The sequence below is a fragment of the Muntiacus reevesi genome, chromosome 2 (assembly GCF_963930625.1).
Source record: "Muntiacus reevesi chromosome 2, mMunRee1.1, whole genome shotgun sequence".
NCBI lineage: Eukaryota > Metazoa > Chordata > Mammalia > Artiodactyla > Cervidae > Muntiacus > Muntiacus reevesi.
Genome location: NC_089250.1, coordinates 1,629,955 through 1,645,952, shown reverse-complemented (window position 1 = coordinate 1,645,952; position 15,998 = coordinate 1,629,955). Strand labels below are relative to the sequence as shown.

Here is a 15,998-nt window from a genome sequence, read left to right as displayed (position 1 = left end):
CGCCTTCCTTACCTTTGGTCGAGGAAGGAAGGGAATAAGGGAGAGTCCTGGATATAGGAGCAACTGGCAAGTTCAATGCCAGTCCGGATGGAGGGTGGACTGACGGAGTGCTGACAAGCGTGCCCTTGAGCACAGGCATTGCAGCTCTGGATTTCCTGCACAGGCACTAAAGCGCCCCATGAGGGTGGGCATTATGGCCCTAAAAACTGGCATCAGAGCTGCTCCCACCTTCCTGCCCATCAAAAGAAGCTTGCCCCCAACACCAGGAAATAATAGCTGGGTTGTGTTAAGAAATTTTTATTGTTTCCTTTGGATTTGTGATGAAAGCACATAAAATTACAAGTGGAAGAAACATCATGCCACAAAATTGCATAGAATTATTACAAAAATGTGAATTATGCATTTTAAATAATTTGAGATAGAACCAAAATATGTACATTTTAAGAGCTTCAGATATTTTGTCCTATCTTTTTTTTCTTCTGAAAAGGCAAAAGTCACAATGTCCAATCCATCACAAACAATATTTATACAGTGCACAAGCGCAACATTAAATTCAAAATAATGCAAGCAATGGCCCTTTCTTTTGGAATTATTTAATGACTGCTTATCTATCACAGGAGTATTAATTAATGTATGGTGATACTGAAATGTTATAATGAACTGTTAAAAACCAACACCACATGGCAAGTCATTACAACTTTGAAAATTGGTTTACACGGCCAAAACCACGCTATTCTCAGTAGTGTAAAGGATCAGAGGGGTACAGTCTAGTTTAATGCACAGTTCTACTCGCTATTATAGGAAAACCACAGTACAGAATTTCACACATTCAACAAGGAACAAGGCAAATACAGAAAGGCACAAGCTGCACACCATATAGACCCTTTTTCTTTATCTTACTCTATTTCAAGTAATATTAATATTATTAAATGATAGTATCACTGTAGTAGTTTCAATGATGCAAGATGGACAGTGTTACACACTACCCCCACAACTGCAAAAAGTGTTGCTGTACAGATTTAAAAATGTGATTACAGGAAATGGCCAAATACAAACGTATTGCAAAATGATTACATTCACTAAGATAATGAAATCCAACTACTAAAACAGTTTTGTGTAAGTCAAGGTTATTCAACTTCAGTCTATCTCTGGACTAAAATTTGATACAACATCCTGTAATAATCACCATTGTGTGTTTTGGTTATTAATGCTATTGTTAGTTCATTCTTCTACAATTTTATACAGTCTGTAATTTTGTTTATAAAAATGCAGCATTCTATTTTAACCATTCTTGCTTCCTTATGATTAATGCCTTTCTTTCAAAGTGCAAAAGTTGAATGATTTACAAAAGTGTTCTCATTCAGTAGAAGTGAAGCTTTATTAAGTGTCTAATTAACACCCCAAATCCTTTAGATCAAAATATAATCATCTCCAAAGGGGATGGGATTCTTCTCCCCTTGTGTCTCCCTAGATGTGTTTTTTTAATCAAATACTCTTTCCTAATGTTTGAACTAAGCCTTCATTTTGATTAAAACTTAATTGTAATCCCTAGTTATTGCTTAAAGTTAAATAGAATAATTTTCATAAAAATATGAAATTCTTAAAACACAATTTTCAGGACACAGCTAGCATTTGTGTTTTAAAATATTTTGCTAAGCTACAATCAGGCAATTGTTTTAAAGTAAAATAAAACTGAGCATCTTGCTTCAGGGCTTTAACTTCAAAGTTCCTTGTGTTACTCTGTTAATTATATTTTCCTCTATATAATTATTCTCTCTTACTTAAGACCTTTCTATAATGTTTTTGATCCATTTTATTATAATATAATTTGTTTCTCTTACACCACTTAACATAGGAACTTAATTAAAAAACAGTTAAGTGAATTAAATGTACATAGCAAATATATAATGAAAGATTTTTTAATGTGAGAAATAAATTGAAATCTGTCAGACTTAAAAATTATGGAAAACACTAGTACATTTCCATATTGCTGTCCTATATATTTTTATATACTCTTACCATTAAAACAAGCTTAAAATACTTAAAATCCAGTTTTTGATCTTGCAAAATACACATCAAAATCATACTCTAAGTCTTCAATCTACCTCAAATTGCATCAAAAGCTCCATCAATTGTTTCTTAGAATTTTGATATAATTTAATATCCACATAAATCTATGTGTTTGACCATTTTCTTCTCTATGTTGAATTTGGTTTTAAGTCTTGTGGAAGAGATTTGGGTCACTGACAATTAAGAAACTCATATCCACACTCATATGAATGGGTGTGTGTGTTGTGTATGTGTATGCACTTATATGGCTGAGAGCATACATATACACATGGAGATTAATGTGTATCATTTATATGTGGGTCGTCTGTGTAGTCTCTAGATAAATATTCAATCTTTATCTCTGTATTAAAATAAAGGAACCATAAAGAAGTCAGACAGCAAAATAACTGCTGGAACCTGTTCACTCTGACTGAATCTCTGCTCAACAGACATTGGCTCAACGATTTTTATTCAACTGAACAGATCTTTGCAGTTTTTTAATGATATTAGGCCAAGGACCAATGAATATCCAGACTCTGAGTGCAATAGTTGACTCAGATAGCACACTGCCTGGAAGTGTGCGGCCACCGTGCTCATGCAGACAAATGTACAGGTCATGTTGCCAAGTCTAGAGATGGCTTCACTGGACCATCAAGGCAGAAAGCCAGCTTATTAAGTCACTGTGGTATCCAATAAAGCCATGTCAGCAACAAGTACATTGATGCCTCTATGATAAATAAATCAGCAAGCCACCAGTGCTTGCAAACCAAAGGATGAAACAATTTAATATGCATGTCAACCCAAAGATATGGTAGTTGAGGGGCAGTTAGGGGGAAAAAAAGCTCAAAGTTGGCTGTTCAATAGTGTTAAATAATGCTATGCATTTCTCAACTATTTCTATTACTTTGACATACTTTACACCAGAGCTTCAAATAAAAACATGAGCTTGCTTTTTTTCAAAGAAGACACTATCCTTCATTAAGTGTTCCGTGGAGCCTGGAAGTTGCCTACTTTGAGTGTACTATTAGAAAGAAAACCAGAAGCCCACAAACATGCACTCTTTACTAGCAGATCTGCAGTAGTTTCCACATGACACATGGAGCTTGGGCACAGGGAAGCTGCGTGGATCCTTCTGGAACTCTCCCTCCTGGTGGATTTTAATCTAAGGGATGCCTCTCAGGAAGATGCTCCTGGGCAGTGATCTTTGTAAGAAGAGAGAGTTTGATGGAGCTGGAAGGACAATGTGTGTTCTGAAGGCCTGGCAGGAATGATCACAGAGGGGTATCAAACTCTTTTCCTGGGTTTTCTCCTTCCAATTCTTCACTGGAAGGAGGCTTCTGGTTTAGTTTTCCAGAGTCTGAGGGCATCACGGGAGGGGCAGAGCTGTGATTGCTGTCTTCACTAATCTTCCCTTTCATGGCTTCCTGCACGAATTCCAAAATCTCCAGGGGCAGCCTTTTGAACTTGTCTTGGTATTCCTGCTCCAGTTCCACCTGCAGCTGGGAGACAGCAAGAGAGAGGGTGATTTTATGTCATTTAGGTTTCTATGAATGCCCATGGAGGAGCTCCTTGAGAGACGGACGAAGACTTGGGAGGAATCAATTAATTTCAATGTCATCCACTGGTTTCCTACTATGGAAAATTCTTAAAGAGATGGGAATACCAGACCACCTTACCTGTCTCCTGAGAAACCTGTATGCAGGTCAAGAGGCAACAGTTAGAACTGGACATGGAAAAATGGCCTAGTTCAAGATCAGGAAAGAAGTATGTCACGGCTTTGTATTGTCACCCTGCTTATCTAACTTCTACGCAGAATACAGCATGTGAAATGCTGGACTGGATGAATTCCAGACAAGCTGGAATCAAGATTTCCAAGGAGAAATATCAACAACCTCAGATATGCAGATGACACCACTCTAATGGCAGAAAGTGAAAAGGAACTAAAGAGCTTCTTGATGAGGGTGCAAGAAGAGGGTGAAAAAGCTGGCTTAAAACTCAACATTCAGAAAACGAAGATGATGGCAACCAGTTCCATAACTTCATGGCAAATAGATGGGAAAAAATGAGAACAGTAACAGATTTTATTTTATTGGGCTCCAAAATCACTGCAGATGGTGACTGCAGCCATGAAATTAAAAGACGCATGTTCCTTGCAAGAAGAGCTATGACAAACCTAGATAGTATATTTAAATGCAGATACATCACTTTGCTGACAAAGGTCTGTATAGTCAAAGCTATGGTTTTTCCAGTAGTCATGTATGGATGTGAAAGGTGGACCATAAAGAAAGCTGAGCGATGATGAACTGATGCTTTTAAACTGTGGTGTTGGGAAGACTCTTGAGAGTCCCTTGGACTGCAAGATCAAACCAGTTAATCCTAAAGGACATCAGTCCTGAATATTCACTGGAAGCACTGATGCTGAAGCTGAAGCTCCAATACTTTGGCCACTTGATGTGAAGGTCCAACTCATTGGAAAAGACCCTGATCCTGGGAAAGACTGATGGCAGGAGGAGAAGTTGGTGACAGAGGATGAGATGGTTGGATGGCATCACTGACTCAATGGACATGAGTTTGAGCAAACTCCAGGAGACAGTGAAGGCCAGGGAAGCCTGGCACACTGCAGTCCATGGGGTCACAAAGAGTTGGCCATGACTTAGCAGCTGAACAACAACAACAACAACAACAACAACTGGTTATCTATAGAGAAGATGTAAAATCGAGGTGAGTCGGACATGTCATTTGTCCTTACCTAAAAGTCAAGTCTGAGGTATGTGTGGCAAAATAAAGCTAAAGGCCATTTATTTAATATAAATACATACATGCAGAGGTGGGTCTGTTGAAAAAGTTTACCAAAGTAATCTGTGATGATGTGAAGTTCTTAAATTTAGAGACTGGTAACTACTGATAGCTGGGGGTGCAAAGTCAGCCAGAAGTCGGGCCGCAGGAGCCAAGAGTCAGCTGGAGTGGACAGATGGTCAAGGAGCGGGCTTTACGACGTGCAGCCCCACCCAGGGGCTGGGGAGCCAATACTTCTAAACAGGAGCTTAGCGCGTTTCACAAACCCGGCATAGTTAGGCAACCAACTTGAACTTCTGTAGCGACTTCTTTTATCATGTCTTTATTCTGATTCCCTTTTGATTTCTAATTTTTATTTGCCTCATAAACTGTTTCTGTTGCATTTTAAACTGCATTCAGATTTATCTGTTTAGTGTTCTGGAGAATTTTCAGTATTTCAAAATTATAGAACCTTTCTTCAAATGCAGACATATGGTGGCCTCAGCCATAAAACAGGTAAAAGCCTGGAGTCTGTCTGAAGTGGGGGAGGGGAGGCGGGTGCTGCCTGCTGGGAAGCTCTGCTGAGCAGAGTTCAATTGAAACCCAGAATCTTGAATAAAATTCTCTTTGTTTATTGAATGGTAAGCAGGGGGCTTAATCTTAGAAGCAGCGTGTGAGGCCAAATACTTTTTCTAAATGCCCGAGATCTTGCATTTCTCAGCAACTCATGGGTAATTCCACTGTGGATGTGGCTGATTGATCCCTGATTCAGACACCCTGATGATCTTCCTGTCCTGGTTCTACTCTGAGCTCCCAGTTTTGCTTTGGTTTTGACTTGGCTGTATGTCTTCCATATGCAACTTCAGGGCGGTCTGAACCCTGGAACGCCGAGGGTAGAGACAGTCCTCAGGGCACCTGCCCCACCATGTCCCGATTCCCTTTTCTCACCCACGTTCTGGACAGCGCCAGCAGCTTGAAAACATCCCCTTTAGCTCACTTGCTTTTTGTTCTTGCTTCTATGCCAGTGACTCAGATGGTAAAGCGTCTGTCTTCAATGTGGGAGACCTAGGTTCAATCCCTGGGTGGGGAAGATCTCTTGGAGAAGGAAATGGCAACCCACTCCAGTTCTCTTGCCTGGAAAACCCCACGGATGGAGGAGCCTGGTAGGCTACAGTCCATGGGGTTGCAAAGAGTCGGACACGACTGAGCGACTTCACTTTCATTTTCACTTTCATGCCAGGGAAGCATGGCCAAACTTTGTTATTTAATACTTATCAGTAATCCCTTATCTGCAATTCTAAAATCTCCAGGGTTCTGAAATTAAGAAGCTTAAAAATTTATCACAAAATGGTCTTTGTGACATTAATTGATATAAGGTTATTTATCAGTTCAGTTCAGTCACTCAGGCATGTCTGACTCTTCGCAACTCCATGGACTACAGCACGCCAGGCTTCCCTGTCCATCACCAATGCCCAGAGCTTGCTCAAACTCATGGTCATCAAGTCAGTGATGCCATCCAACCATCTCATTCTCTGTCGTACCCTTCTTCTCCTGCATTCCATCTTCCCCAACATCAGGTTCTTTTCCAATGAGCTGGCACTTTGCATCAGGTGGCCAAAGTATAGGAGCTTCAACTTCAGCAGCAGTCCTTCTAAAGAATATTCAGGACTGATTTTCTTTATTATTGACTAGTTTCATCTCCTTGCAATCCAAGGGACTCTCAAATAGTCTTCTCCAACACCATAGTTTGAAAGTATCAATTCTTTGGCGCACAGTTATCTTTAAGGTCCAACTCTCACATCCATACATTCAGTTCAGTTCAGTTGCTCAGTCATGTCCGACTTTTTGTGATCCCATAAACTGCAGCACACCTGCACATCCAATCATGATTACTGGAAAAATCCACAGCCTTGACTAGATGGTCCTTTGTTGGCAAAGTAATGTCTTTGCTTTTCAATATGTTGTCTAGGTTGGTCATACCTTTTCTTGCAAGGAGCAAGCATCTTTTATTTATTTATTTTTTTGTTTGGTCATGGCTCTTTCTCTTTATTTATTTATTTTAATATTGATATCAACATGTTGATCTATTTATTTATTTGGAGGCTAATTACTTTACAACATTGTATTGGTTTTGCCATACTTTGACTTGAATCCTCCATGGGTGTATATGTGTTCCCATTCTGAACCCCCCTCCCACCTCCTTCCCCATCCCATCCCTCTGGGTCATCCCAGTGCACCAGCCCTGAGCATCCTGTCTCATGCATCCAACCTGGACTGGCGATTCATTTCACATGTGATAATTTACATGTTTCAATGCCATTCTCCCATATCATCCCACCCTCGCCCTCTCCCACAGAGTCCAAAAGACTGTTCTATACATCTGTGTCTCCTTTGCTGTCTCGCATACAGGGTTATCACTACCATCTTTCTAAATTCCATATATATGTGTTAGTATACTGTGCTGGTGTTTTTCTTTCTGGCTTACTTCACTCTGTTAGGCTCCAGTTTCACCTACCTCATTAGAACTGGTTCAAATGTATTCTTTTTAATGGCTGAGTAATATTCCATTGTGTATATGTACTACATCTTTCTTATCCATTCATCTGCTGATGGACATCTAGGTTGCTTCCATGTCCTGGCTATTATAAACAGTGCTGCGATGAACATTGGGGTACATGTGTCTCTTTCAATTCTGGTATTCTCGGTGTGTATGCCCAGCAGTGGGATTGTTGGGTTATATGGCAGTTCTACTTCCAGTTTTTTAAGGAATCTCCACACTTAATTTCATGGCTGCAGTCACTATCTTCAGTGATTTTGGAGCCCAGAGAAATAAAGTCTGTCACTGTTTCCATTGTTTCCCCATCTATTTGGCATGAAGTGATGGGAACAGGTGCCATGATCTTCATTTTTTGAATGTTGAGTTTTAAGCCAGCTTTTTCACTCTCCTCTTTCCCTTTCATCAAGAGGCTCTTCAGTTCCTCTTCACTTTCTGCCATAAGAGTGGAATCATCTGCATACCTGAGGTTTCTGATATTTTTCCCATCAATTTTGATTCTGGCTTGTGCTTCATCCAGCCCAGTGTTTCTCATGATGTACTCTGCATATAAGTTAAATAAGCAGGGTGACAATACACAGCCTTGTCATACTTCTTTCCCAATTTGGAACCAGTCTGTTATTCCATGTCTAGCTCTAATTGTTGCTTCTTGGTCTGCATACAGATTTCTCAGGAGGCAGGTAAGGTGGTCTGATATTCACATCTCTTTTAGAATTTTCCATAGTTAGTTGTGATCCACACAGTCAAAGGCTTTGGCATAGTCAATAAAGCAAAAGTAGATGTATTTCTGGAATTCTCTTGCTTTTTTGATGATCCAACGGATGCTGGCAGTTTGATCTCTGGTTCCTCTGCCTTTTCTAAATCCAGCTTGAACATCTGGAAGTTCATGGTTCATGTACTGTTGAAGTCTAGCTTGGAGAATTTTGAGCATTACTTTGCCACCGTGTGAAGTGTGTGTTAGTCACTCAGTTGTGTCCGACTCTTTGTGACCCCTAGTTTGTGAGATGAGTGCAATTGTGTGGTAGTTTGAACATTCTTTGGCATTGCCTTTTTTGGGGACTGAAATGAAAACTGACCTCTCAAGTCCTGTGGCCACTACTGAGTTTTTCAAGTTTGCTGCAATATTGACTGCATTCAGGTATGGCCTAAATCAAATCCCTTATGGTTATACAGTGGAAGTCACAAACAGATTCAAGGGATTAGATCTGATAGACAGAGTGCCTGAAGAACTATGGATGGAGGTTTCTGACATTGTACAGGAGGCAGGGATCAAGACCATCCCCAAGAAACTTTACAAATAGCTGAGAAGAGAAGAGGAGCTAAAGACAAAGGAGAAAAGGAAAGATATATCCATCTGAATTCAGAGTTCCAAAGAATAGCAAGGAGAGATCAGAAAGTCATCCTGAGTGATCAATGTGAAGAAATAAAGAAAACAATATAATGGGAAAGACTAGAGATTTCTTCAAGAAAATTAGAGATACCAAGGGAACACTTCATGCAAAGATAGGCTCAATAAAGGACAGAACCGTTATGGACCTAACAGAAACAAAAGATATTAAGAAGAGGTGGCAAGCATACACAGAAGTACTTTACAAAAAAGATCTTCATGACCCAGATAATCACGATGGTGTGATCCCTCACCTAGAGCCAGACTTCCTGGATCTGAGGTCAAATGGGCCTTAGGAAGCATCACTATGAATAAAGCTAGTGGAGGTGATGGAATTCCACTTGAGCTATTTCAAGTCTTAAAAGATGGTGCTGTGAAAGTGCTGCATTCAATATGCCAGGATATTTAGAAAATTCAGCAGTGGTCACAGGACTGGAAAAGGTCAATTTCATTCCAATCTCATAGAAAGCCAATGCCAAAGAATTCAAACTACCGCATAATTGCACTCATCTCACACGCTAGCAAGATAATGCTCAAAATTCTCCAAGCCAGACTTCAACAGTACATGAACCAAGAACTTCAAGATATTCAAGCTGGATTTAGAAAAGGTAGAGTAACCAGAGATCAAATTGCCAACATCCGTTTTATCATCGAAAAAGCAAGAGAATTCCAGAAAAACATCTATTTCTGCTTTATTGACGATGCCAATGCCTTTGACTGTGTGGATCACAACAAACTATGAAAAATTCTAAAAGAGATGGGAATACCAGACCACCTGATCTGCCTCTTGAGAAGTGTGTTTGTAGGTCAAGATGAAACAGTTAGAATGGGACATGGAACAACAGACTGGTTCCAAATTGGGAAAGGAGTATGTCAAGGTTGTATATTGTCACCCTGCTTATTTAACTTATATGCAGAGTACATCATGGGAAATACTGGGCTGGATGTAACACAAGCTGGAATCACGATTGCCGGGAGAAATGTCAATAGCCTCAGACATGCAGATGACACCAACCTTAAGGCAGAAAGCAAAGAAGTAAAGAGCCTCTTGATGAAAGTGAAAGAGGAGAGTGAAAAAGCTGACTTAAAACTCAACATTCAAAAAACAAAGATCAGGGCATCTGGTCCCATCACTTCACGGCAAATAGTTGGAGAAACAGTGGAAACAGTGACAGACTTTATTTTCTTGGGCTCCAAAAGCACTATAGATGGTAACTGCAGCCATGAAATTAAAAGATGCTTGCTGCTTGCATGAAAAGCTGTGACCAACCTGGACAGCATATTAAAAAGCAGAGACATTACTTTGCCAACAAAGGCCTATCTAGTCAAAGCTATGGTTTTTCCAGTAATTATGTATGGATGTGAGAGTTGGACTGTAAAGAAAGCTGACTGCCAAAGAATTGATGATTTTAACTGTAGTGTTGGAGAAGACTTTTGAGAGTCCCTTGGACTGCAAGGAGATTAAACCAGTCAATCCTAAAGGAAATCAGTCCTGAATATTCATTGAGAAGATTGAGAAGACTGATGCGGAAGCTGAAGCTACAATAGTTTGGCCACCTGATGCAAAGAACTGATGCATTGGAAAAGATTCTGATGCTGAGAAAGACTGAAGGAGGGAGGAGAAGGGGACGACAGAAGATAAGGTGGTTGGATGGCAATGCCAACTTGATGGACATGAGTTTGAGCAAGCTCCGGGCATTGGTGATGGACAGGGAAGCCTGGTGTGCTGCAGTCTAAGAGGTCAGAAAAAGTCAGACACTACTGAGCAACTCAACTGAAATGAACTGAGTGCAGCACTTTCACAGCATCATCTTTTAGGATTTGAAATAGCTCAACTGGAATTCCATCACCTCCAGTAGTTTTGTTTGTAGTGATGCTTCCTAAGGCCCACTGACTTCGAACTCCAGGACGTCTGGCTCTACGTAAGTGATCACGCCATCACGGTTATCTGGGTCATTAAGATCTTTTTTGGTATAGTTTTTCTGCCACCTCTTCTTAATATCTTCCGCTTCTGTTATGTCCATCAGTTTCTGTCCTTTATTGTGCTCATCTTTGCAGGAAATGTTCCCTTGGTATCTCTAATTTTCTTGAAGAGATCTCTAGTCTTTCCCATTCTGTTCTTTTCCTCTATTTCTTTCTACTGATTACTGAGGAAGGCTTTCTGATCTCTCCTTCCTATTCTTTGGAACTCTGCATTCAGATGGATATATCTTTTATTTTCTCCTTAGCCTTTTGCTTCTCTTCTTTTCACAGCTATTTGTAAGGACTCCCCAGACAACCATTTTGCCTTTTTGCATTTCTTTTCTTGGGGATGGTTTTGATCACCACCTCTTGTTCAATGTCACAAAACACCATTCATAGTTCTTCAGGAACTCTGTCTATCAGATCTAATCCCTTGATTCTATTTGTCACTTCCACTTTATAATCATAAGGGTATTTATAATCAAGGTTATTTGTATTCATTGTTTAATCCCACTTCATGTGAATATTCATACATGGTACTGTAGATATATTAATTTGCTTGATTATGAGGGTGACCCAGGCCCCCTTGGGGTATATAATGCTTATGTTATATGCATCATATTCTTTTTCTAAAATCAGCAAATTTATGAATTTTGAAAAACAAGAGGCCCCAAGAGTCTTGAATAATGGATTGTGGATATGTTCAAATGACCTTTTTTTTTTTCTTTTCATATTAAAAAGTGCCTAATAAAATTGCTTGACCTGAGTATTGAAAGTTCCCTATTCTCCTCAAATATCAAATGTTGGGCATTTATGAATATGTTTTGCTGGCATATGAATTCCAATAAGTCAGGAAGGAAATGTGCTATGACAGTGATACCCACAGGGCCTTGAGATTCACATTGCCGTGATGGGTCAAGTCATCTTCACACACAGCTCCACCCTCAGGGCCAGGGGACAAACCCTGGGAGGATCAGACGCAAGAAGAACATGGCCAGTTCCTCCCCAGGCTGGGGTTTTTACTGTCACACTCAGGAATAAGTGAAATCTCAGTGTGGTGTCTGATGTTTCCCATTTACCTCCATCCTGACTTCATCATGGATTTGCCATAGTTTTAGTTCAGCAACATGGACAATTAAAGTTTCGCTTCCAAGGAATGTAGGGAAAGGGAGAAAAGCATGGAGCCCTGTATTTAAGAAACAGCAGATTTCATTTAGGTTAGTTTGGGCAGCCTTTAGCTATAAATATATTGTACCTGACCTAGCAACCAGTTTCTCTTAGATGATTGGTAGGCAAGACCCCATGGTGCCTGGTAGGCTGTTACTTTTTTTAACTTATGAAAAAAAAATGAAATGAGAAAAAATGCCAAATAAACATTTAAACTAACATTTTCTAATAATATTTTAATAATGTAATTTTAATAATCATGATTTTGCATCCAATTCAGATGTGCGGATATTTTTCCCCACACCACCAAGCAATTCTCTGTGACTAGCTGGGTGTCCTACATTTAAACTAAATTCTGACACGGTTTACCTGGCGATAAGGTCAGATGACACAGTTCAGGGGCTTAGTCCACAAGACTGCGCCTTGCCCCCACCCCCACCAATGCCGATCTTAAGTCCAGCTTGCCACCTGTGCTTCTGCCTGAACTGCTCTAGCTTGGAGGCTCCCAGAAGCCCCTCACTGGGGTCCGTTTCTTTGAGAACTTGGAGAAACATTTTATTCACTAGATCATTGGTTTATTATAAAATGATATAACTCAAGAACAGCCAGATGAACAGAACAAGGTATGGGGAAGAGGCACAGAACGTCCATGACCTTTCCAGGTGGGCCCCTCTGCCCAGCCTCCACCTGCTCACCAGCCTCAGGAGCTCTGAGCCCAGTCCTCTGAGGGCCCTGTGGAGGTTTTCTATGTAGTCATGACTGATGTAACTCCCTGCCTTTGGTGACTGAACTCCATCTCCAAACCCTCTTCTCTTTCCACAGGTCAGGAGGAAGTATCTGAAAGTATCAACCCTCCAGTCACTAATGGTTCCCTTGATAACCAGTCCCATCCTTAGGTGCTTCCCCTAAATCACCTCACTAACATAACAGAAGACACCTTTATTGCTCTTAATACTTAGGAATTCCAAGGATTTGGGGAGTTCTGTACCAGGAATTGGGATGAAGCCCCAATGCCTATTCCTTATAAATCACAATATCATGATAATAATAATCTAATTTTAATATTTTTTTAAATTTAAAAATTGATCCAGTTGTGGCTAAACTATAATTTTGGTAGATTCCTCCTTTTATCATGGGTTAGTAGTAGATTTTATTATGCTCTAAACTATTGTAATAAATTAAAATGATTCATTTATAAACTAAATTAATTGTACATAAAATGCCATATATTTCACTCTTTAAAAAGTCTTTTTATTTATTAGTGAATTACAAAAGTACATTTATTATCGAATTTCAACTTAGAGCTTTTCCTTTTCTGTTTACTTTTCTTGTAAATGGAACACTTATTCATTGTAAGAAAACATGAAAACTATGCAGTGCAAGATCTGGCTCTGTTTCCTAAAAGTCCCAACAATTAGGAATCTAGAGCTATTCTAGTCCAAGGGTTGCAAACTCAGGTGTTCAGGGGGAAAAGGCAAGTCGGGAAAATAAGAGAAGTGGGCTGTGTGCAAGGAAGTGGCCGTTGAGGAGGACACACCAGTCTAAAAGGTCTAACAGGGGTGCCAGGACCTCAGCTCAGACAGAAGCTTGCCAGATTCTTATTTTCAAGAGAAGTCAGACATGCAAACGATCTCCTGAGTTTTTATTATTGGCCATCAATTCAGTTCACACTCATGAGTCCTATCGGGGAGTTTCTAACTTCTCTCCTCGCAGACTTGAATGTGACCGAGATCAGAGGACCTGAGAGTTTGGTTCCCACTATGGAATTTCAGTTGGATCCCCCTTCGTTTTTTCTGCCTATAATCGTGAGCTCCACTGACCACCGCCGTTTGCTCTTGATCACCCCCTGCTCCTGTCCAGGGGGATGATCTCCCATCTAATTGCCAACTTATGCTTCATGTGCTCAAACACACCAAGCTTCAGTTCTGTGCAGCTCTGCTTTGTGCTGTGCGTAGGTGGACTGTGCAAAGTGGCAGCAATTCTTCACCCCTCCTTGTACTCGTAACCTTTGCAGCTCTTCCCACCAAAAGTGGGGCGTATATTTCATTTTCCTGAGTCTGGGGAGGCTTTGTGATTTGCTTTGTCCAGTAGAATCAGCCAGAGACACAGTATGCAGTTCTGAGCCTAGACCTCAAAAAGCTTTGTGGGTCTCCACTCTCACTATTGCAAGCTTATTCAGGTGTTGTGTGAAGACGTGCAAGCTGCCCTGCTGCAGAAGGAGACACATGGCCCAGTTACACTCTTTTCCATCGCTTCAAACACCAGACATAAAAGTGGAGCTATTATAAACCAGCCAGCCCTTAACTGACCCCCCAGCCAAACACAGACTAGAGCCAGGCTACTGGGATCAGCTGGCCCAGATTAGAACTGCCGTGCCAGTTCACAGGCTCATGAGCTTAGGAAGTGCTTGCTTTATGCCACTTAAAGTTTCTTGGTTATTTGTTAGATCAACAGTATTACGACAATAACATATAGTGGGGAGAATCCACGAATCACACACTATTTTATTCAGTTGGCACCATCTTTTTATTGCTAGGACCTCTAAACACATTGTTGGGGGAAAACACCACACAACAGATACATCATCATGAGAAAGTTGATTTTGCAGGATATACCTTGGAGCTTGTCTATTTTAGTAAACATGAGCTCCCCTGACCTTAGGTTTGTAAGATCTATTTTTAGAAAATGGGAAAAAATAGGGAAGAACACTGTCAAATTTAATCTCCAATTTTAAGGCAAATTGTTACATTATACTCAGATGTTAATACATAAAGGCACAGCCAGAGTTTGTTTTATAGACTGAATTCTCTAATTTGACTAGCCAGACTGAATTTCTAAATTTCTCAGTTAACTTGATTTTCAAAAGATGTTGCCCGCTCATTGCTTCTGTGAACTCTGGAAAGTTAAGCAGGAAAAGGCAACATTGTCAAGTTCAAATGTGTTCGGTGCTCCCTGATTATATTGTCCACCATTTTTTAACTCAGAGCTCTTCTATCTCTGGTAATTTTTTCAGCTGCCTTAAGAAATAGAGATCTGATCTAGTTAAGCAAGGTTTTTAGATACATAAGTACATAAGTGAAGACCAAGGAGAAAGCAAGGTTACTTTTAAAGATTCATTTACAAATGAATTCGAACACTCAGTATAGCATAAATGTGTTATAAATAAAAAATAAGCCAGATGACTGAGTTATTAAAGTGATATAATCAAAACGAATTTTTTAAGGAAACAAATCAAAATCAGAGAATAAGCTACAGTGGTATAATGAAGATAGAAGAACTACTGAAGCTTAAAAAAATGCTACAAACAATTCACAGATATTAAGAAGATAGTCACAATTTGACCTCAAGTCCAACTCAAGTCATTTTACCCAATGAAGTATATCAAAGGCCTTAAAGCAATAAGAATTTGCAGAGAAGACTTAGGGAAATAATCGTACAACCAATGGGGCTTCACAGGTGGCTCAGTAGTAAAGAATCTGCCTGCAAATCAGGAGCCACAGGAGACATGGGTTCAATCCCTGGGTCAGGAAAATCCCCTGGAGGAGGGCATGAAAACCCACTCCAGTATTCTTGCCTGGAGAATCCCAGGGACAGAAGAGCCTGGGGGGCTACAGTCCACAGTGCTGCAAAGAGTCAGACATGACTGAAGCGACTTAGCACTCATGCACACATAGAGACATTTTAAGCAAGAGAGAAAAATCATAAGCTACAAGTATGATAGGTATATTTATCTAAGTGAAAATAGCCTTTTCTGCTGAAAAAATGGGCAAAATCCAAGCAGTTCATAGGAGAAGAAAAGCAAATATTCAATACATATATGAGAAGACATTCACTCTCACTAGCAATCAGGAACAAGCAATAGCCCAATGCCTTTTAAAAGGGCATTATATTAGTAAATTTTTTTTTTTTTTGAGAGAAGCAATAACATCTAGTGGGTAACTGACACTTTCAAACATTAGATGAAAATCTGATTATATTTATAAAAAGGAAAATGTACATAGCTCTCAACTCAGCACTCCATGTTTGGGAATCTGGCCCAGAGAAATAAAAATACTAACACGTAAGGATGGAAACACTAACATACTGCAGCACTGCAGAGTCAAA

At 40.0% G+C, this 15,998-nt stretch overlaps 1 protein-coding gene across 2 annotated transcripts in view; it reads right to left on the bottom strand.

Annotated features, from left to right (window-relative positions):
• Positions 1 to 288: 288 nt before the first annotated feature.
• The window catches only part of PLCB1 (phospholipase C beta 1), an 830,993-nt gene continuing 815,283 nt past the window's right edge, over positions 289 to 15,998 (bottom strand). The window contains exon 32 of one of the 2 annotated variants that reach the window (XM_065920849.1): positions 289 to 3,548. In XM_065920849.1, the coding sequence (XP_065776921.1) occupies positions 3,321 to 3,548 (228 nt within the window). In that variant the 3' untranslated portion in view covers positions 289 to 3,320. The remainder of the gene's footprint in view (positions 3,549 to 15,998) is intronic. The other variant, XM_065920850.1, reaches the window with a different exon arrangement.